This window comes from Clytia hemisphaerica, unplaced genomic scaffold (assembly GCF_902728285.1).
Source record: "Clytia hemisphaerica strain Z4C2 unplaced genomic scaffold, Clytia hemisphaerica genome assembly, whole genome shotgun sequence".
Classification (NCBI taxonomy): domain Eukaryota; kingdom Metazoa; phylum Cnidaria; class Hydrozoa; order Leptothecata; family Clytiidae; genus Clytia; species Clytia hemisphaerica.
The window spans coordinates 1,113,785-1,138,531 of record NW_027104207.1 but is presented as its reverse complement, the minus strand read 5'-3'; the positions used below and the strand labels follow the sequence as shown (position 1 = coordinate 1,138,531).

The window sequence follows — 24,747 nt, the reverse complement described above, 5'->3', positions numbered from 1 at the left end:
TTCTGTTGATATATTCCGGAAGAGATTCACCGCAAAATTCTTTCACACATACAACGATCAACGCAACAGAATAATCAACGAGGATAAGGGACAGTCTTGAAATTTTGTTGAAAACAAGTTTCTCTTTCTCTTGTAACGATATGAGAAAACGGTGGATCGACGGTACTGAATGTGAGCTAGACAGATATTGGAAGAGGGGGTGCTAAGCCGTATGGATGACGTACGCAAAGTGAATAAAGGAGAATACGCTTACACTATTTTAAGGGTAGGTTAACACTACCGGTCGCATCTAGGTAAACTATGTCTTTATAGTTCTTTTCGTGATACAACCTAATCAATCCCTCAGTCGTTAATGTGATCCGCACCTCCTTGTCTACCATGACATCATGAACTTAGCCATAAAATTTACTTGCCTGCTTTTGTTCTTGTGCCCTCGCACGGTCTTCGTTTTCGATCTTTGACGCCACTTGTTGAGCTTTTCCGTGTAGAAAGGCTTTTTTCGTGTGGGGGCTCCTAACCTCAGATTTTATTTTCTGATAAATTTTTTGGGATCACCCGGCTTCCTCTCTGTTTTCTGCTGCAAAAGCCGTTGGCTTGATCTTTGCCAATTTCTGCCCATAAACTTTACTAGGAGGAGTCTACAAATTCTTCTCAAACCTTCGATGCTCCGATTTTCTTTTTCTATCAGATATGATGTCAGCGCTGGTTTTCCTGATATCGTGTGAAACTTTGCCATCAAACAAAAGTGTCGCATACTGGCAATCTTCCTTCATGATTGACACATTAGCTGAAAAATTGCATTCTGGTCTTTTAAAACGCAGATGGCATATACAATAGGGGGTACTCGATTTCTTTTTTGATTGGTCGTTGTTCAATCTTTGGTGGTTGACGACTAAACTGCAATATTCGTTATGTTTTTTTACCGTTGGGAATAAAAGGTCTTTGTATTTTTTTTCAAATCTTCGATAGGTCGAATTATCACTTTGTACTATTCTGAGCTTTTGCCAATCATTTGAAAGCTTTTCACGTAAGCTTTACTGTTTGAGTCGATAAGTAAACACGCCACTTTTTGGAATTTGAGCTGACGTCAAAAGGTTTGCGGTTTGCGCACGGTCTTCGTTTTCGATCTTTGACGCCACTTGTTGAGCTTTTCCGTGTAGAAAGGCTTTTTTCGTGTGGGGGCTCCTAACCTCAGATTTTATTTTCTGATAAATTTTTTGGGATCACCCGGCTTCCTCTCTGTTTCCTGCTGCAAAAGCCGTTGGCTTGATCTTTGCCAATTTCTGCCCATAAACTTTACTAGGAGGAGTCTACAAATTTTCACGTAAGCTTTTCTGTTTGAGTCGATAAGTAAACACGCCACTTTTTGAAATTTGAGCTGACGTCAAAAGATTTGCGATTTGTTGAACTTTTATTCAAGTAAGAAGAATTTCCTTAGGACATTCGTTTTGGTCAATATCGGATGCTGATGACGAGCTGCTTTCGGATTCGGTAATTCCAAGGTCAACATCAGTTTTATTTATTTTGGAAATTTGTGTAAAAATCGGGTGGAGCCAAACGGCACAAAGCCGCATCTTTTCTATAAATGGGAGCCATACCGTTCGATCCAAGTTGGCCAGAAAGCCCGAATTCCACTTTTCGACATTTTGGTTAAAGTCAGTCAGGGACACGTTCCTCGACTAACTGAAAAATTGGAATCAGCTATGAACTTCATTTTTTTTGTAAAAGGTCACTGTAGGTTGCGTCCTTTCTATAAATGGGAGCCATTCGATGCAAGCTGGCTAGAACACTTTTTATAACTACTTTCGATTTGAATCTCACGCGCACTGACGCTGACGCTACCGCTGCAAAACTGACGCTGGCTTCATTTTAGTAGGCGAAAGATAGGCTGGTCTACTTATCAAAGATGGCAAATTATTTTGATTCAAATAGGGACGGAGTAGCTCTATCTAAAGTCTGTCCAGATATAATTGGCAGTGGAAACAAGAATGCCTGTAACTTTTGATAGTCAAATATAATTATGGAAATTTTTTTACTTGGTTTAGAAAATCAAAAGCACTATATTTGAATGTATTTTTGGTTGAAAAATTCGCGATTTTTAGCGGTTAAATTTGCGATTGTAAAAATTGAGATTCTTTTCTACTTATGCTATAACTTTCATTTTTACACCAGTGGTAGTTCAACCTTAGGTTAAGAAGTTTGTTAAATTTCAAGGCAAACAGAAAAGTCCTTCGGAAGATATGGGACCCAAAATACCCCTTGTTAGCACTTTTCTGTGAAATATCAAATCTCCAACTTATTACTAAAAACGGGGGTAGTGATATGATTGATAACACAGTTTTTCGATCATAACACATTTTACGATCTCTTTAATGACCTCATAGCCAAACTGTGTTTAGTGTTTTGGGAATTAGCAAAGTTCTTTAATGACAAAGGCAATATAAGTTCATGCTTATCTTTTCAATAAAAACAATTATACTGTGATTTCACTTCGTTTCGAAATAATCAATGATACCAATGATACCAATACACCAACACTTAACATTTTCCAACTTTTAATTGCACTGTTCAAAAAAGATAACCCCCGTTTTTAGTAATAAGTTGGAGATTTGATATTTCACAGAAAAGTGCTACCAAGGGGTATTTTGGGTCCCATATCTTCCGAAGGACTTTTCTGTTTGCCTTGAAATTTAACAAACTTCTTAACCTAAGGTTGAACTACCACTGGTGTAAAAATGAAAGTTATAGCATAAGTAGAAAAAAAGCTCAATTTTTACAATCGCAAATTTAACCGCTAAAAATCGCGAATTTTTCAACCAAAAATACATTCAAATATAGCGCTTTTGATTTTCTAAACCAAGTAAAAAAAATTTCCATAATTATATTTGACTATCAAAAGTTACAGGCATTCTTGTTTCCACTGCCAATTATATCTGGACAGACTTTAGTGTTTTACATAAGATATATGTGGCCCTGACCCAACCCAATTAATTTTGTCTGAAACCTAATGTTTTACCCAATTATAGTAAGTTTTTACTGAAATGTATCCAAGATAATCCAACAGTGCCAGACAATTTCAAAAAGTATAAAAAGAAGCAAAACCCAAAAATAAACATTTCCTTGGATTTTTAAATAAAAAACAACAAGAAAATAGAGTCGATGTTGTAGGAATATTTCGACGATCTTTATGTCATCATTTTCAACCATATACTAAAAACATTTCAAATGCTACAATTTATTCTAAAAATCAGTACAGCAGGTAATAAAATCGTAATTAAAAACATTAATGAGATTAAATAAAACTATGCACAAGGGAATGAAATAATAAAATTGATATAAAAGAATAACGGTTCAAAAGAAACAAAGAGAGTAATCAATTGTCAGGGGCCTATCCAAACAATTGAAGCTCTTTTGAAGCTTTTAAACCGTCATTAATTTTAGGCCGAAATTTCTTAATATAAAATGCCTCTAAAAAGATAATTGTGACCAATTATCATTCATGTCTAAAATTTTACAGTTATTCAATACTGCATTAATCATATGTTCTTTATGGTCGATCCCGTCGGAATTATCAAACAACCGAGTGAGAGCAAAAAAGTTTGTAACGTCATGGAATCTATCACAAGTTTTTAAGTGTTGATGCATTGGTTGATCTGCCCTTCTCCCATGCTCAAGCATTCGGGTTCTAAAACATCTATCCGTTTTACCGATATACTTCTCTCCACAGCCTGGGCAATCAATTTCATAAATAACATTTGCTTTATGCTCACCCAAGACCTTATCCTTAGTCGGACAAAACATAGATAACTTCTTTGATTGGTAACGAACTATCAATTTTACATCATTTTTTAGGTATCTTTTCAACTTGCGTATAAGAGTTTTGACCAGATTTTCACCGTCGTTTCCCAGGTAAGGAATTTTCAAAAAGATTTTGGTCGGGTCAGTTTCATCATTATCATCCTTCTCGAACGGTGGAAGATTCAATTTGTCAACTTGACGTTTTATTAGGCGACTACTGACATGTGAGGGGTAGCCGTTCCAAGAAAGATATTTTTGGATTATTTTGATTTGGTTTTTGAAAAGTTCTTGATTGGAAAAAATTTTATGGGCTCGGACAATCAAAGACCTAACCCACGAAATTTTGAAGTTCCAGGGTGTCTGACTGGAAAAATCACTGTACTGACCGGTATGCGTTGGTTTGTAGAAAATATCAGTTTCAGTGCCATTAATTTTAATGTCTAAAAAGTGAACATTTTTATCGTCAAAAGTATCAACTGTTTGCCTTGGATACGGCTTGATAAAACATCAATATTTTAATTTCCCAAGGATCCTTAGCTAACTCAGGATCCTCATTAGGATATCCTCGCAAAAGCCTGAGGACCCTAAGGATCCTAAGGTTCATATTTTGAGAAAAAAAAGAAAAAAAAAGGGAGGATCCTCAGGATATCCTCGCAAAAGCCTGAGGACCCTAAGGATCCTAAGGGTCATATTTTGAGAAAAAAAGAAAAAAAAGTGAGGATCCAATGCATCATGGGTAATCATTCGGGGAGAATTCGGAAAGCCGATATCGTCTATTGGGCAATTTGGCGCCCTTCGGCACGTTTACAGCGCCTTCTATGAGTATGGATACGAAAGACAGTTTTGATGGAAATCCAAGATGACGGCTGTTGTTTCATTCGATATCTATGTTTTGTTGCAAGAAGAGAAATTTAACATTATTTAGCAAACTCGATTCGACTCAAATTTATTGCTCACTTTCCCCTAGTTACAAATGCTCACCCCCAAAATGATCAAAACTTGTTGATTCTCGCTGGGGTTTTTGTGGTCTTATACTGACTAACTCTCTCCGTTTTAGAAGATCTTTTAAGCTATTTGACCTTTCTTACACCAATTTTTTTGCCTGCGGCGCCAAAATTAGATCAAACGCTTCTTTCCAACTTCTGAATTTTTGGGGCCTCTTTCAGCCATGATCTTTAATGGAGAGTATAGTAAGATCAGCGGCGCAAAAGTTTTAAGATTATCAGGTAATTTTTCTGATAAGAGTTTTAGAATGCAAAAATATAGACTAAATCGACTTACTACGTATAAAATTTCCATTTCAAAGATTAGGGGCGTTACTTTCAACCAGTCACTGCTCTTACAGTTTAATATTTTCACTTAATGATGGAGGGCGCAAATAAGGACAAAAATACAAGGGGCGCCAATTTCATAGTTTGCACCACCAAGTGCCAATTAAGCCAGACCGCTACTGATTGTACTATAGAGAATTTCATAGAATTCTGAAAGTCTTTAATGCTTTTGTTTATGCTTGGTTGTTGTTCTTTATTTTTGGCATATTTTTTTTTTGCGCTTTTCATTGGTAAAATTGTTTTTCAATCGATCAATGTTCTCCCATTTTTCTTTGCTCTTTGATGGATTGTACTTATCCTTTGCCTTTTTTGGATCATACTTTTCTTTTGCCTTAATTGGATCATACTTTTCTCGTGCTTTTTTTGGATCATATTTTTCTTGTGCCCTTTTCGGGTTGTAATTTTTCTGGTGTAGCTTTTTCCTTTTTTCAGGGTCATAATACTTTTGCTTATTATTTTTCTTTGGCTTTTCAAGGTCAACCTTAACTTTTTTGTCAATAGCTTCAAAGATCTTCATTCTTTTTTTTACTATTTCGTCTGAAATATTTTCATAACTGGTACATTTTCTTTTTCTTAAGGGATATTCTTTTTTATCACCGCTTTTGTTTTTCACATTTCTTAAAGTGTTTAATTCAGACATTTTGTTTTTTGAAGTGGACATAATATGTTCAACACCAAAATCTATTTCCTCAGATACTTTTTTATAGATGCCGAAAAACCGTCCTCCTGGGTATTCATTTAACATTTGAACTAAATTGTTAAAAGATATCGTCAAAATAAATCCATTTAGTTTCCCAAAATAAAGCACAGGTGAAATGTGCTCAAGTGTTCTGCACTAATGCTGATAACTTGTAAGGATTTCCTTCTAAAATAAATTGTTCTAAAAATGTGCATCTATTCATATTTGTTTCACTATATTCTATCATTAAAAAGTGAGAATATTCAATTGACCGAATATTTGCTGGAATAGAGACAGCACACATATCACAAATCCCTGCGTTGTGATCAAAAGACTTTTCTAGGCAACTTGGCAAGTAACTTTCATTTGTAAGGAGCTCGGGATAACAAATTTCAGAAATATAATTAACCATGCTTGTGAGTTTGCTTCTTTTTTCTATTCCGCACGACAAACAAGTGCCCTTTGCTTCAAAACTTGTTTCAAAAAATAATTTTTCTTCTTTTGATAAAATTTTTAAGAGATTGCTAGAAAATAATTCTGAAAATTGAGCAGTACAATCCCTGTTTACAAATGAATTTCATCTAATAGTCGAATTGCATTATGTTGTTTTGCCTCAATAATATTGCTAGTTGAAACTGAAATTTCAGTAGACCCACTAATGAAAAGCAAATTAAGGAACTCACTCAGATCTTCAAAAGCCAAATATTTTTGAATTTCAGGAAGAAATAACCGATAAAATATTTCAAGGAAGCAATTTACAAGACTGTATCAGTTATGCAGTTTACTATTTACGAATTCCCCAGAAACCTCAAAGTGTATAATTGAAATGAGTTTCTTTCGAAAGAAATCTTTTACATGATCCTCAAATGTATAACAGTAATTTACTAAACTTTTAATTATGGAAATGGCACTTTAATTGAATCGAAATAATAGACAGACTTTATGTTATGATTCTCTATCACTGCCTTATTTTAAAAAGCATTGATGGCATTTTTGGGTTGTGTTTTCAACGACGGGAATAAAAATATCAAGATAATATAACTTCATCCAAGATCTTGGTCGTCATGGTTACTTTTCTCTGCGTTGATTGCGCGCTGAATAGAATCTGGATTGGTCGGCACAGGTCAATATATGATATCGGTCTGTGCTTTTCACGGTAAGAATGTAAACTTGACTATATAAAATCATGTATTGACTGATTGACTCGTTTGATTTGACTAAAATATGTTCCTGAAGGCTGATTTGTCAAATAAAAGAGGCTAGTAACAGAATTTGTTCCCATAAGCCCCATTTGGTACTTTGCAGACCAGTCTGTAAAATACACGTTGACCATCTACCGGAACTCAGGAAATACTGAAGCTTTTGACTTGAAATTTTCTGACTATGGTCAGAGCCCTTAATAATTCGTGGTCCTTAAGAAATCAATATAGCGCACGAAATATTGCCAGTGCGGGTTACTTGCAAGGCCGGTGCATGCTGAAACTACTATCAGGTCTACATTCTACAGAAATTTAGTTTAAAGTCCGGAAGGCTGGAGAGGAATTTTCAAATTTTCCCTGTGTCACACAGGCCCGGTGGAACTTTTTCCTCAGTTGGGATAAAAATTCATATGTGGATAGAAATTCTATTGTTTCGAGGTTAAAAAATCCAGTGGGATGGGTTTGGAGTGCAATTTTTAAACTTTGAATTTCGAAAGAGGATGAAATAAAAGTCAATTTCCTAGTGGGGCTAAATTTCCAGGGTATTTTCCCACCGGAAAGAAATCTTTGTTGTTTTAGGCTCAAAACGCCAGTTGGATGCATAGCAATGAAGTGCAACCACTCGTTCCCTGCGTATTATCGCTTTTTACTTTTTGATTCTTTGACAGCGCAAGATATTCTCTGGCGGTTTATTGGTAACACGAATAAAGCCTGTGATAAACGGGTACCAAATTGATTGGATGGTATTTTTTCTATTCGATTTCAAATGAAAATGAATTTCATGTAGAAACCTTCCCTGTGGAGATTAAATTCCAGGATATCTTTTCACCCGGTCGATTTTACCAGTGCAAGGGGGCTTACACCATTGTCTGTGACGAAACAATTAGTGTCTTTACATAAGTAAGGAGGTTTCTCTGCTTGCTGCTGTCATTGATGACATCAAAATGTTTAGCAAACTGGTTCTCCCCAGGGGGGGGGCACTCAAGGTAAACAACCTACCGTAGGTGCGGCCCCCAAGGGTCTTTTTTGTAAGCTTCCCTCGCCCAAAATGAACCGTAAGGGTCGAAACGAGAAGAAATGAGAAAAAGTACACTATGTAAAATTTGTGTGTAGAAATTGGAAAATGTGACCATACGGTATTTTCCCTTGAAAAACGAAACAATTTTCAACAAAATGTACTGTGAGGGTTGTTTTTTCTTGTCCAAATTTACCCAAATTTGACTGACTGCATTTTAAGAGTCCGATTTCAAAGGCCTGATTTTGGGCCGCACGTACGGTCGTTTTTGAATTGAGGGCCCCACGGGTGTTTTCGGTTGTTTTTTTTGTTTTAGTCAAAAGCCGCTATTTTTAAGATTTTGAAACAAAAGAAGTTTTCCAAAAATCTTCCAAAAATTTATTTTTAGTTTGTTTAAAGATGCATCCTTTAAAGCAGAAATTAAAAGAAATATTTTTCTTCTCCGAAAATAAGATCTTCTAAGTTGAAATACTCCTCTTCGCAAATGTCTTCATTTTCTTTTTTATCCATTTTTTTCATCGCGATTTTTGAATTTTCAGATTGAAGAGTAGGCTGCCTAAAAAGAACACATAACATTCTATAGTTTTGATGGCTACATCACGCCGAAATTTGAATTTTGAACATGGCAAATATGAAAAATTCATTCAGAGCCCATAACAGCAAAATGCCAAGGGATTTTTCTTCACTGGCCGCCATCACTGGAAAAATTTTTTGTCAAAAACCACGTTCACAACAAGAGCCCCGAGAGTCTCACATAATCCAAGTTGCTGAAACTTTTTTCTCTGACCCTGGAATGCCCCGACTCTTTTGTTTATTGAATTTATAGGGGTTACTCCGGGAGGGGGGGGTACTTAGGCAAAAATAGGTGCTGGGTATGTGCGGTCAGTAAAGGTTGGTTTTTTCACCTTTGAAAAAAGTCTCTCTTAGGGTCGGTAAATCAGAAAGCTTTGAATTAGTATCTCTAAGGGTCGGAAAATTCACAATTTTTAGGAAGACTTTTTCATTTCCAGAGAAAAAATTGTAAAAAATCTCTCTAAGGGTATGACTTTTTTCAAAATTCGAAGAAAATTTTTCAAAAATTCTCTCTCAGGGTTACCTTTTCAGCAAAAAATCAGTCTCTCTAAGGGTCGGTTTTCCGAGGTCTAGTCGGCACATACCCCTCATTCGCCAACCCTAGTACCCCTAGTAAAAGTTTAATTTTCTTGGTCGTATGTGTCTCGATGTATTAGAAAACGTCCCGACCCTTCTTATTCGTTTCCTTGAATATGTTGAAATATTAAGAAAAGCTATACAGAAATTGATTCCATATAATTTATTTGAATATCGAAAATATATAACATTTCTATAAATTAAATATTCTATTATAAATATTGACAAAAAATTTTCTATAAATTATTGATGTGTTGGGAAGGTAAATCTAAGGAGATTTTATTGAATAAAGCTCAGTGATTGGTCAAATACTGAAATCCCATCACAATAATACTTATTGATTTTGAGTCGTTATGCCATTATATTCAGTCTTAAATTCTCAAAGAAAATAAATTTCATCTGACCAAAATCGATATTTTTTTCGTGACATTTAGATGCATTGAACAGGTTTTTTACATCGAACAAACATAAATGTTGCATCAAGGTTTCTCTGTAAAATAAACACAAAAATGATTAATGGTGGAGTAATAAATAATATTTTGGCCTTATATTTCTTCATCAATGTAATTCAATATGGCGAACCAGAAATGTTACGAAGGGTGGATGTAAGCACTGTCAACAACAAAGGTGAGATACTTCGTTTTTTTTTTATAAGAACGTCAAAAATTTTCGAAGCCTTCGGATGTTCTTAGTTTTTTGGATTTGAAGCCTAAAAATGTTCTTAAAATGTTCTTATTTTCGGCTTTTTTTGAGCATTTTGATGTAATTTCTTAAGAAAATGCATGTTTTTAAGTCTCCAAAGCCTTATAATGTTCTTAGAATGTTCTTAAATTTTTGGGCCTCGAAGCCTTATGTTCTTATATAGTTTGTTCTTATAAAAAAAAAACGTGTACTTCGTTTATTTAACTCATATTTTACTTAGTCGTACACATTTACACCCCTTTCTCACAGCCCCGTTAGGAATTTTTTCAGACAACGGGGATAAAAAAAACGTACTGACAAAACTCAATGGGGATTGATATTCACATAGTTTTTATGGCTAGGGATTTCAATTCTTTTGTTTTCAAGTCATAAACTTCGGTGGGGATGGGAAAAATGGTAAATATTTCGCAGTGAGGATTGGTTTGTTTGATTATTTTCACTGGGAACGATATTTTGGCCAATTCTTCCAGTGGGAAGGGGTTCTAGTGGGTCTGTGAAAAGGGGTTGTACATTTATGCTGTCTCAAGGTGCGTTAGTCAACAAGTTTGAAAAACCATAGTCTAATAAAAAATCCACGGTTTGGGAGTCTTTTATTTCTTTCTAACAACCCCTTTTCACAGACCTGTTAGGATTTTTTAGCCAGTGGGGGTGAAATCAACGGATTCAATCGGAATTGAGATTGATGTTCCTATGTTTTTTATGAATTCCATTGTCTGTTTTCAAGGCAGAAAATTCAGTGGAAATGGAAAAAAAGCACAATATTTTGTAGTGAGGATTTGTTTATTTGATTATTACCAGCGGCGACAAAAATTGGGGTATAATTTTCCATTGGGAACGATATTTTGGCTTATCTTTCCAGTCAGAGGGGGTCCCAGCGGGTCTGTGAAAAACAGGTGTATCTTATCATTGAATTACTTATAAAAGTTCAAATCAATCTTTTAACTATTGTTTCACTGAAAAACTGAAAACTGGTTTCTACAAAACATCACTGCTAGGGAGAAAACTATAGATAGCGTACTTTCAACACAAAAAGTTTCAGCCTCAAATAGACCTTATCGGAGTTTTTGATTTTTTTAAAAAAGCAATGCATTGTAGGATTGTTTCGAGTGTATTACAATAGAAATCTCTTAGGAATTCCTGAAGGGGATTATATTGTAATGATATGCATAAGTCAAGATGACGTTATATTTTTAACGGAAGCACCCGAAAAAGCCAGTTTATGACCTATGTGTTTCTATTTTTAGTAACAGAGAGGGGTCGAATACCGGCTTTTTTAGGGTGTTTCCGCTAGAAAAATGACTTACACATATCAAGAATACACTCGAAACAATGCATCGCTTTTTTAGAAAAATCAAAACTCCGATAAGGTCTATTTACCTAAATTTTCAGAGAGAGGGTACCTTTTTTTGCAGGTTTTAAATGGTATCCATACTGGTAATAGTATTATTCTCTTTCAGTTGAGTATGGTTACGTTAGCATGGTAACGCACGATAACCACATTCTCAATGTGACAGCAATCAACATATCATACCACAAAACTTCCCAAGAATGCATTCGAACTTGTCTCAATTTTACAAATTGTGGGAGCATCAATTTGAAGAAACAGCAAAATAATGAGATTTACGAATGTCATATTTTGGATACTGATCGATTTCGAAACGCGTCAAATTTTGTTTCTTCCTCTACAGGAAATTCTCATTTTTCTCTTGATGTGAGTAAAATAATAAATTATCAAACTAGTTCCCAGTCCTTTTGATGTGCTAACGTCATCAGTAAAATAAAAAAGTAATGACCCACCTTTTATTTTATACAAGAGCCGAAATTCCACCAGGGTAATCATAAAGATTTTTATGTTCCAAAGTTTTTGGAAGTTTTGACTACTTTAAGCAAATAAGCCGACATTTCCTCACCAGTAGGAACAGACTTCTGTCATTTTCTTGGTAAAAACTTTCTTTGTTATTTTTACAGCATGATTGTGAATGGAAGGAGACATGCATCAACCCGAACAAAATATGTATTCCAAACTACTCTGATGGTTCTTATGAATGTGTTTGCGAGCCTATTGGTAAATACGACATTCATTGCATAAGTAAGTATTTTCAATGAGATAAAATGAATTAAGGCTGTCATATTCCGAAAACTTTTTGTTGACAATTTTAAGATGAACAGTAAGATTCAGTATAGAACAAATCTATTTCAATTTTTGAAAGAAGCACTCTCCCATTTTGCTTTTACGAGATTCGCTAGTTTTGTGTGCTCTGACTCAAGATCTTGTACCAGTTGTCATACATACTTTGCTCTCCGATGAATTAAACTTTCCTCCGCTATAATCATACACTGTCATATGATATTCATGGTATGAGATAACGTATCCATGACAAATGGTACAAAATTTTCGATCTACAGTTATTTAATGGATTTCTAATTATATAAGGATATGTGTATTAGGTTCTGAGATTACTTGATTTCACTAAATCTTTCCTATGTTTCTTATTCGTGATTTGATTCCTACGGTTTTCATCCATCCATTCTGGATGATTGTTATGGTTACTTTTCTTGTGCGATAAGTGAAATGGTTCGATTGAAGGGGTTTCAAGGAAATAGAGGAGAAACAGCTCAGGGGTACAAAAACTATTTTACTCGGTTTTCACAGCTCACAATCCAACCCTTACTCCGTATATCCCAGGCTTTCTTTATGTTCCTGATGGGTGCTAGAGCGTATGTATATTATCTGGAGCTATCAGTACGCATCATCAAGCCGATAATACACTGTTCATTCACGATCACCAATATATATCTCTTTTCAGACAGAAACATTGCATTTCAAAGACCAGTCACTTTATCGAGACTAGATCCGACTTCTGGGAAACCGGCGTTTGTTACCGATGGTTATAAAGGAGAAATATGTAATGATTTCTCAACCAATCTTGTCCACTCGAAAATGGGAACTATGGAAATTTGGCTGAGAATTGATTTGGGTGGAATGAAACAAATTAAATTTATTGATATTTTCGATCGTACAATAGGAGCACCTCATCATCAACGACTTGCTTTTACAGATATTATTGTGTATGGTCAGAATCCTATTGATAATCGTCAGCTTTGCAGTACTATAACATTGCAAGATACTGAAAATGGTGATAAGGTTTTTAAAGTTTGTAACGAGGTTTTGACTGGGAGTGGAGTTGAGTTATACAAGGCCCCCGGTACATGGCAAATGATACATCTTTGTGAAATAGCTGTGTACGGACCTACAAATTGAACTTCATTAATTTTACTATATCATACAATGTGTTTCACAAAAAAGTATACTGAGAAAGTAAGGCAATTTTTAGAAAGAGAGAAATATCTAGTCGTAAACACAAAAGGGTACGACTTTTCAACATTGGTGATCAATTAAGTTCTCCAAAGATAAGGTAACTCAAAACTTTTGTTGATTTAAAAGACTTACAAATTTAAAAGAAGAAATCAATTTATGCAATACAAAGAAAACATTTTTCTTCTTTTTACTGCTTAAAAAATTTACATTCAATTAGCCTTTCATCAACGACAAATTTGACTTACAAGCTGCATAGGTTTGACTTTAAAAATGGAAGACTTCATCAAAGTGACAACTGACAATTAAAACTTAATCACTTACTTTGCTTTGAAATTTTTCTATCTCGACTTTTTACGAAAACAGCCGGCGAGGTCACATTTTTTTCCGATGTGTTCTGACAGCATATTTCAGCTAGAAATTTTGATCTCTGTTCTGATCAGATTTTCGAGAATTAATCAGCTAGAAATAATGATGTGTTCTGACGAGACAGGTAGACAGGGGTATGATCAAGGTCATTTAACGTGTTCTCGTCTAACCGTCCGCACATACCCAGCACCCATTTTTGCCTAAGTACCACCCCCCCCCCCCCAGGAGTAATCCTTATAAATTCAATAAACAAAAGAGTGGGGGCATCCCATGGCCTTAAATCTTGAAATACCATCAAATCTTCGGTAGAATCCAGAAATTCCGTTGATATAACAAAGTCATTTATATATTTATATTTCATTATAAATCCTGACAAAAAAGTTCTATATATTATTGATTTGTTGTCAAAGTAAATCCAAGGAGATCTTATTGAACGAAGCTCAGTGATTGGTCAAGTCCGTTATAATATAATTTATATAATTTTATAAAATCTGTAAGCTTTTAGACATTTAAATGCATCAAGGTTTTTACATAGAACAAACACAAAAATGATTAATAGTGGAGTAATAAATAACATATTTGCACTATATTTCTTGATCAATGTAATTCAATATGGCGAACCACAAATTTTGATAGCGCCTTGAGTGCATCAAAAATCGTTAAGACGTTTCCAATTCTTTATCTCTTTATCTTTATTTTCTTTCCTCAGTTTTAGCTATTTTTCTATTCTTTTTGTATATATTCTCAATCAACTAGATAGGAACTACGAAGTGCGTTTGAGGGAATAAACAGCTGACAAGAGTAATTTTGTCACCGAGGGTAAGTTCGCTTTTCCGCCGAAGATAACATATGATGTATAAACATATGATCCACACGCCGTCGGTACCAAAGTGAACAGGAACGTAAATGTCGCATATACGCTGTGTCCTGTTTTAGCATAGGCAATTACGAGTAAAAAATCTGTCCAAAAGTCTACTAGTGATAGTAAACAAGCGAATGATTGATATCCTTATGGCTTGTTTTAAAACGCTACAAGTATGTGTTTTCCCGTCATAGTTTTTGTTTTGGACAGTAAGATTTTCCATCTTTCTTAGTGTGCGACTGGAATCTCCATTTAAAAGAATCAAAGTCTTTTTCGAAATTCACGTAGTTATAATTTCGCAAGCAAATACGTAAGATATTTAATCGGCATACAAATCCCATTTTTTACATTTGATTATAACCATAGTATAAGAAAGCCGCGGCTGGAATGAAAACACCTTAATTTCTGTTGTTCTATCTCTGTCGTATTTGATGACTATTTGTTGATCAAGAAATAAGTAATGCAGCATCTTTAATGGTAAATTTTATTGGTTTCTCGTTAATACTTACTTCTCAGTGCGTTTTAGACATTAATGATAATGCACTTGCATTATACAATCATTGTACAGGAAAGATCAATAAGAAATTTAAACAAGCACAAAATGGCTGGGCTGAAAGAACTCAAAAATTAATAAAGTGCCTTCGAATGCTCTCACAATATTTCAGTGAAATCTTTTTAGAAATCAATGAAATAGTACATCAAGATAATTATGTGAAAATATCAAGCCAGCATCTTCAAAATTTATCATTCAAACTGACAGGAAAGTTGTCATCTTGAATATAGTTTTTATAATTTTACTTTTGGCGAAAAACTATCGTTTCCACAAAATACCCCTGAAATATGTCAAAATCAGTTCAAGTGTTCTATTGGGTACAGATTCAAAGATATCTAGCAATAAAAAAACTTTTTGTGAAGGAAATAAGAGAAAAGTTTCAAAAACTATCTACCAATAATAAACTGACAAAATTTCTAGGAAATTTCTAGCATCTATTGGTATTTTTGTCTCGATCCTCCGTCCGATATATAAATAATAAACTGACAATTTTGATGTTCTTATAAAGCTCGGGAACAGAGATAGAACAGCAATTAACTGAAAAGACAATGCGGTACATATTCCAGCCGCGGCTTTCTTATACTATGTTATAACTATGCACTATATCCACTATATCCACCATTATATCCACTAAGGTATTTTTATGCACAATAACTTTGACCATATGCGACACCTTTAGTAAAAACAAGACAAAACTTAATCCGAAAATTGATTTTGCCATGGATCTATGTGGAGTCAGATCACAAACAACAAAATTATTATCTCACTTTATAACAAAAGCATCGTCATAGACTGGGAAACCAAGCTTAATCTCAGAAAAAACAAAAATACCTCACCTCACAAAGTTCTAAGATTATAGAGCTTGGTGCAGGTAGTTTAATCTGATACATAATGTTATAAACAGTCTGTGTGTGAACCTTTGTTGACAGACTTTCTGAACTTTGGAAACCCAGGCGAACACCAATAACCAAGCGTTAAACAAGTAGCAAAAATATCATAAGCTAGACTGTGGAAAAAAGTTTAAACGCTTGGATTCCAAGGGTAGTACCGTCAGAGTGATAGTAACTGTAAATGTTGAACAAATTTCTAGAAAAATCAAACATCAACTAGTGGAACAAATTCAAGCCTCTAGAGGCTTTCAAACCCGAGCTAATTTCTGGATTATTTTAATTCTAGACTTTAATTGCCAATGCGTCTTTAATAAACAAAAAATGTTAGGGGAAATTGACGAAAAGTTTGCGGGGTTGACGAAATTTTCTCCCGACGAATTTTGCCCCCAATTTTTTACCCGATTTTTTAATCCCCAACCGAGATTTTCCCCCAATTTTTAAATTTAAACAGAAAAAAGGATTTCTATCGTATTTTTCCATTGTGAACGTTTCCAAGGGATGTATGTTTCTTTACAGAACAAATAAAATGACTTTCTTTTCAAACAATTTCTTTTGTCTAATAATAAACACAACAAGTTAAGTTTAAAGACTACAATGGTTTGCTAAGAAATAACAATAGTAACACAATGTCGGTCGTCGGTCAAGTCTTTAAAAAATCCAAATATTAAAAAAAGATTTACGAAGATGTCCTCATTTCTGGGCATTTTTGGCAGCAAGAAAAGGTATTAGTTTGTAGCAGTAATTCAAGGTTGTAATAAAACTATTGAAATAAATGACCACAAGTTGTTTGGTGATTTATTCTGTCAAGAGTAACTCAGAAATTAATTGCAAAAATGACGTAATGAAATTTAAAAAGATGCTAAGTTTCAATGGCTAATTAACTTTTTAAACTAACTTTCAAAAAATTTCAAAATTGACCTCGGGAAATTTATCCCGAATTTCCCTTATAGTGAGATTACTAGTACTAATTAACTTTTTAAAATAATATCTTCAAAGTTGAATTATTCTTCTTCGCGAAAGTCTTCATTTTGTTCTTTATCAAATTTTTTCATTGCGATTTTTAAATTTTCAGATTGAAGAATAGCCTAACAGAAAATGTATAACATGCTATAGTTTTGATGGCTACGTTAGGCAGAAATCTATGAAAAATTCACTATGGTTACATCCCTTAACAGCGAAATGCCGAGGGATTTTCCTTCACTGTCCGCCTACACTGGCAGAAATTTTTGTCAAAAATTACGATCGCACCAGGAGCCCAAAGAGTCTCAAAAAATTCAAAATACCTCAAAACATTTTTCTTACTCCAGAAAAAGGCCAATACCGACATACCATAGCCCCTATCTTGATACCTGCTCAGTCAATTTACATACCACACCAATCCTCTAACAAAGGGGCCACAAAGTAGTTGAGCTTCTCATCAATTGATTTCTTTATGCTGGGGTTAATTCTATGTTTTCCATGGACCACTTCCAGAATTCTCACATTGGACTTTCATTCACAGAATCTACTTGAATTTCTTGAATAGTATTGCTTTCTCTATTCCTTTCTTCGATATCAAGAAAAGGTTCGTGGCTGCAACAACAACAGCATTTTGATATTAGAATAAAACTACAAACTGTTGCAAAGAGAGCCAAACATTGCATGGTGACCTGTCCTCCTTCATGAAAGAAATGTATCAAGTCTACTTCTATCAACATTTGATTGTAATAAAATGGTGAATTTATCACTGAAATAGTTTCATTGGTTAAACTTTTGACTTCCACAATTTCATATTGCGCTGGTGTAAATGCACCTAATATTACTTGAGAAATCAATAAAATGGTCACCAAATATGCACCAATTTTTGAAAACATGTAAAAAGGCACAAATACACTGAAAATGATACTCTTTACCCATTCGGACCATGTTTTCTTCACAGCATATGATTTTCTGGAATAGATCAGATTCAAAATAGTTGCAATCAAGATTTTGACACATGTAGCAACATATGATATCGTTCTCATTTTATTAGCGAATAACCCGAGAGTAACAGCCAAGGGTAATAACCACGAAAAGTTTATAACAAACATGCAAATCTTCAAACCAATTTTTTTTATTTCAATAAGTGTTGTTAGCTTCCATGCACCAGTGAGCAGTGATGAGATAACCGTGAAAACTTGAAGATAAGTGCAATAACCTTGATCACCGAACAAAATTGCAAATTGGAGTGATAGTTGAGGTAGCGCCTCGAATGCATCAAACATCGTTAAGACATTTCCAATTATTTCTCTTTTTCTATCGTCAGTTTTAGCTATCTTTCTATTATTTTTGTATATATTCTCAATCAACCAGATATGAACTACGAAGTGCGTCTGGAGGAATAAACAGCTGACAAAAATAATCTTGTCAGCCGTAGTAAGCTCGCTTTTCCGTCGAAGATAACATATCTATATTATAATACGCTTAAATCGGAACTCTCCCATTCTCGCATCAAGCTTTTTCGCTAGCGGTATTGTCTTTCTTCGGCAAATTTTTCCGGGGGTTCTCACTTTTCGTGTTTGGCTTACTTCCATGTTGGGTGTTGTCAATTTTAATTTTCAGCATAACTTTTAAAATTCTGAAAAGTGCACACAATTTGGAATGTAGAAAGTGAAATAAATTTTAAGTTTTATTTTGTATAATGCAAGATTTTTTACTATATTAAACTTTTTAATAACCCCCTGAAATAGTTTTTTGTTGTGTACAGGCATCACGAAACACGAAAATTTTACTCGACCCAAACCTCTTTTAAACTGCTTGAGGCAGATTGCAAAAGCCCTTTTCTGAATTCGCTAATGAAAGACATGGAAGGAACAAACACAAACCACAAAAAGATCAAATCTAATCTTTGTTTGTCTCTTCAAAAACACTCTTAGAACATTGTTTACTTGCTTCAATAAAGGTACAGGTAATTTTTTCGGTTTCTTTTAGATTTTTGGGTGGGCTTTTTTGAGAAGTTTGTGTACCCCTTTTTTGGGTGGGCTGCCTTCTCTGGGCATGTCTGAACTGGATGATGATGCAGAAATTATTTTATGTAATGCCAGGGCTATTGGTCTCGACTTCTCCTTGAGCAGCATAACACCTTCTGATGGAAATTGTTGGTACCATGCTGTCCTAGATCAAATACGTCGTCCTGATATTGAGCCTTTAGTGCCAAGAAGATTTCGTGACATGGATCATCTTCAGTTACGTGAATGTGTATCGAGAATTTTCAATTCAAACCTCCATAGGGATATGGTCTCTTATTACCGCGATACTGCCTTCATCGATGAACCGGAAAAGTGGGAGGATTACTGTAATGAGCAGCCTCGCAACGGAATGTATGCGTCAGGAATATTTTGCCTTTTCACTGCCATGCTTTTAGACATAAAAGTTTTGATAACCTCTAATAACTGTGATATAGCCCATCCATTTTTTGTTTTGAACGATGAACCTGGGACGCGCAACATAACTATCTACATTGGGCAAATAAATGAGCATCATTTTCAGTCTCTTCTTCCTCGAGTTGAGGGAAATCTTTACCGTAGTGATAACTATTTTTTGAGAAGTTTACGTAACACCATAGACCTTAACCCCGATGAAGTTGAAAACCTACGTCTTTTGTATATTGTACATAGAAACAGGTTAGTATCTGAACAGGCTTATGCGCAACCTGCGGTTGTACCCTATAGTGAGGATAGATATAATGCACTTCTTGAACTCAATGATGAGTTAGAGGTTGAACCGGCGGATGAACCCTTTGTTGTGAACTTAAGGCCTCAATTATCAACTCTTCGTCATTTTTTTACTTTTTCAGGATTTGAGCTTCCAAGCATTTCAAAGATACCGTAGGAACAATCCGGGAAGTCTGAAAATGCTCATCATTTTTGGCAATTAAATGGCGGCAAGGATGAGCCCGGTTATGCACAGAAGTGGCGGCGGCAACAACAACAACGTCGCCGATTAAAACGGAAAACTGAAAATAATAAGACTTCAACATCCAGATCCAGATCCAGATCTCAAGTTTATTTGCGTCCTGGGCCAGGCGCAAAACACTATTCTATAACTGTCGAAAAGGGGGCAACTCTCAACATGAGCTAACAAACTTGCTTTTGCTAGCTCTATTGCCAATATCGTCAATTCAAGCTTTTGTTATTGTTCAACTTGAGCCTTATTTTAGTATGAGAGTTGCCCTCTTTTTGAGTTACTCTGTTGTTGTTTTTTTATTATTTTCTCATTCTTGATTGGTTTCCCTTCGCATTATTGATTTCTGAAGCTGAGATATTAGATTTTGAAGGACCATGGCCAGTAGCACCAAAACGATTCACTTTTTTTTCAAAATGTCTCTTACCAAGCTTTTGCATTTGATTTTGGTTCCGTTTTGAGTTGGTTTTTGAATTCAAATTTGAATGTTGCCAAGCTTGAAAACGTGCAGTTTTTGCCAATGTTGCGATTTTTTGCGTTTCAGGCAAAATTGCAATGCAATGATTTTTGGGGGTCTTCAAATTGCTCAAAAAATTTGTTTTATCAAGCCTCAACTTCTTTGGATCAAAATATTTGTGGTCCAAAAAGGTGTTTTTGTTTTGCATAAATTATGCACATTGTTGGCAAATTCCCTGTTTTCCATTAGTTTTTGACCACAATTATGCCAATAATTTTTTATCTAAAATAGTTTAGACTTTGTAATACACTTTTTTGCGCAGTTTGAAGACCCCCAAAAAATCACATTTTCAGGCCTTGCAATTTTGCCTGAAAATGCAAAACATGGCAAATTACACTAAAACTGCACGTTTTCAAGCTTGGTAACATTCGAATTCAGATTCAGCACCCTCAAATTGACTTGGCCATGCCTTTTGACTTGAGATTGGTCACGAACATTTTAAACTGAATTTGCTCGGAACTTCTTTTAGTATGAAATTTATTTTTGAGTTGTGTTTTATACAACTTGAGTTGTAAGGAAAAAAATTTTTTCAAATTACATTTATATAGTTGCTATTTATATTTTATACAACAAAAAACAAAAATATTTTTTATATAATGAAAAGGTTCAGTTTAAAAGAAGTTGTGGTTTTATTTTATTTTACATTTTCTATCTCGATATTATATTTAAAAAAAGAAAATATCTTTTAACATAATATGAATTCTGTAGCTTGACAAATACTTTTCAATTTTATATTTTTCTGCACATACCAACCAATTCGTACTTTCAATCGTTTGATATCTGCTAAATTTCTTCTTTAACCATTTTCTTGCCACACTAAAAAAAGGACAATTCTCAGTGAACAAAACGGAAACTGTTAAATATGAGGTATTTCTTACCCTAGGAATTACTGATAGAAGCGAGCGCAGCGAGCTTTAACCTACATGCAAAGAGTCGTCTCGGACGACGCCGGGACGGCTAGTGATGTATAAAGCTCCACACGCCGTCGGCACCAAAGTGAACAGGAACGTAAATGTCGCATATACGCTGTGTCCTGTTTTAGCATAGGCAATTACGAGTAAAAAATCTGTCCAAAAGTCTACTAGTGATAGTAGACAAGCGAATGATTTGAATAATATCCTTATGGCTTGTTTTAAAACGCTACAAGTATGTGTTTTCCCGTCATAGTTTTTGTTTTGGACAGTAAGATTTTCCATCTTTCTTAGTGTGCGAAAGGAATCTCCATTTAAGAGAATCAAAGTCATTTTCGAAATTCACGTAGTTATAATTTCGCAAGCAAATACGTAAGATATTTAAGCTGCATACAAATCCCATTTTTTACATTTGATTATAACCATAGTACAGGGTGTCCCTTATTAAAGTATCGAGTTTGAACATGCAATTGAGTAGAAAAGTTTGTGTGTGTTATCGCTAAAATAGAAGAACGTTCTCCATCACACAGGCTTATTACAAAAGGTAGTTACAACGTATAAATTAATCGTAATGACAAAGAAAAAAGAGGGAGAGCTTAAAATACAATTTTGTGAACACGCACATAAAACTTTCTACTCATAGTTGTGTTTCCACTCGATACTTTCATTAGGGACACCCTGTATAAGAAAGCCGCGGCTGGAATGAAAACATCTGAATTTCTGTTGTTCTATCTCTGCCGTATTTGATGACTATTTGTTGATCAAGAAATAAGTAATGCAGCATCTTTAATGGTAAATTTTATTGGTTTCTCGTTAATACTTACTTCTCAATGCGTTTTAGACATTAATGATAATGCACTTGCATTATACAATCATTGTGACTGGGCTGAAAGAACTCAAAAATTAATAAAGTGCCTTCGAATGCTCTCACAATATTTCAGTGAAATCTTTTTAGAAATCAATGAAATAGTACATCAAGATAATTCTGTGAAAATTTCAAGCCAGCATCTTCAAAATTTATCATTTAAACTGACAGGAAAGTTGTCATCTTGAATATAGTTTTTATAATTTTACTTTTGGCAAAAAACTATCGTTTCCACAAAATACCCCTAAAATATGTCAAAATCAGTTCAAGTGTTCTATTGGGTACAGATTCAAAGATATCTAGCAATAAAAAAACTTTTTGTGAAGGAAATAAGAGAAAAATTTCAAAAACTATCTACCAATAATAAACTGACAAAATTTCTAGGAAATTTCTAGCATCTAATGGTATTTTTGTCTCGATCCTCCGTCCGATATATAAATAATAAACTGACAGTTTTGATGTTCTTATAAAGCTCGGGAACAGAGATAGAACAGCAATTAACTGAAAAGACAATGCGGTACATATTCCAGCCGCGGCTTTCCTATACTATGTTATAACTATGTACTATATCCACTATATCCACCATTATATCCACTAAGGTATTTATATGCACAATAGCTTTGATCATATGCGACACCTTTAGTAAAAACAAGACAAAACTTAATCCGAAAATTGATTTTGCCATGGATCTATGTGGAGTCAGATCACAAACAACAAAATTTGCATTTTTATCATCTCGCTTTATAACAAAAGCATCGTCATAGACTGGGAAACCAAGCTTAATCTTAGAAAAAACAAAAAAACCTCACCTCACAAAGTTCTAAGATTATAGAGCTTGGTGCAGGTAGATTAGTCTGACACATAATGTTATAAACAGTCTGTGTGTGAACCTTTGTTGACAAACTTTCTGACCTTTGGAAACCCAGGCGAACACCCATAACCAAGCGTTAGACAAGTAGCAAAAATATCATAAGCTAGACTGTGGAAAAAGTTTAAACGCTTGGATTCCAAGGGCAGTACCGTCAGAGTGATAGTAATACTGTAAATGTTGAACAAATTTCTAGAAAAATCAAACATCAACTAGTGGAACAAATTCAAGCCTCTAGAGGCTTTCAAACCCGAGCTAATTTCTGGATTATTTTAATTCTAGACTTTAATTGCCAATGCGTCTTTAATAAACAAAAGAACGGGCCAATTACCTAATCGGGGAAAAAATGTTAGGGGAAATTGACGAAAAGTTTGCGGGGTTGACGAAATTTTCTCCCGACGAATTTTTTCCCAATTTTTTACCCGATTTTTTAATCCCCAACCGAGATTTTCCCCCAATTTTTAAATTTAAACAGAAAAAAGGATTTCTATCGTATTTTTCCATTGTGAACGTTTCCAAGGGGTGTATGTTTCTTTACAGAACAAATAAAATGACTTTCTTTTCAAACGATTTCTTTTGTCTAATAATAAACACAACAAGTTAAGTTTAAAGACTACAATGGTTTGCTAAGAAATAACAATAGTAACACAATGTCGGTCGTCGGTCAAGTCTTTAAAAAATCCAAATATTAAAAAAAATTTACGAAGATGTCCTCATTTCTGGGAATTTTTGGCAGCAAGAAAAGGTATTAGTTTGTAGCAGTAATTCAAGGTTGTAATAAAACTATTGAAATAAATGACCACAAGTTGTTTGGTAATTTATTCTGTCAAGAGTAACTCAGAAATTAATTGCAAAAATGACGTAATGAGATTTAAAAAGATGCTAAGTTTCAATGGCTAATTAACTTTTTAAACTAACTTTCAAAAAAGTTCAAAATTGACCTCGGGAAATTTATCCCGAATTTGTACTAGTAATCGTATGTTTTGTCGTGCAATTAACGATTAATCACGAGTAACAAAGGAGAAAATAGTAATTTGCACGAGTCCGAAGGACGAGTGCAAATTAAGGTATTTTCTCCTTTGTTACGAGTGATTAATCGTTAATTGCACGACAAAACATACGATTCCGAGGTAATCGTCAGTAAATAATCATTAGTAAATCATATTTTTTTGTTCTTTTGTTTAAAAAGAAAACATTGCAGTGTAATTTTTCTTTGTTTTCAATTAAAAGAAGCTATAACGTAAAATTTCTTTGTTCTTTTTTATATTGAAGAAAAAAAATGTCTTTGTTTTTTATTATATAGTAAAAAAAAGTCTCTGACACAGGACTTGGGAGAGAAAAGAATAAGGGGACAAAAGTGTCCCCCCCGCCGAAGAGTGCAAAAAGTGGTAATAGTGCAATTAACGATTAATTGCACTCCTCTAAACCAATCAGATTCGAGTAATTTTGCACGGCTGACGATTACCCTTATAATGAGATTACTAGTACTAATTAACTTTTTAAAATAATATCTTCAAAGTTGAATTATTCTTCTTCGCGAAAGTCTTCATTTTGTTCTTTATCAAATTTTTTCATTGCGATTTTTAAATTTTCAGATTGAAGAATAGCCTAACAGAAAATGTATAACATGCTATAGTTTTGATGGCTACGTTAGGCAGAAATCTATGAAAAATTCACTATGGTTACATCCCTTAACAGCGAAATGCCGAGGGATTTTCCTTCACTGTCCGCCTACACTGGCAGAAATTTTTGTCAAAAATTACGATCGCACCAGGAGCCCCAAGAGTCTCAAAATATTCAAA

General features: G+C 34.4%; 1 protein-coding gene across 1 annotated transcript; it reads left to right on the top strand.

Annotated features, from left to right (window-relative positions):
* The first annotated feature begins 9,586 nt into the window (after positions 1-9,586).
* LOC136815459 (uncharacterized) lies at positions 9,587-13,147 on the top strand. The gene is made up of 4 exons (XM_067071913.1): positions 9,587-9,798; positions 11,331-11,584; positions 11,842-11,962; positions 12,681-13,147. The coding sequence occupies exons 1-4, from the start codon at positions 9,681-9,683 to the stop codon at positions 13,133-13,135; spliced, it is 948 nt and encodes a 315-aa protein (XP_066928014.1). The 5' UTR covers positions 9,587-9,680; the 3' UTR covers positions 13,136-13,147.
* Positions 13,148-24,747: the final 11,600 nt, after the last annotated feature.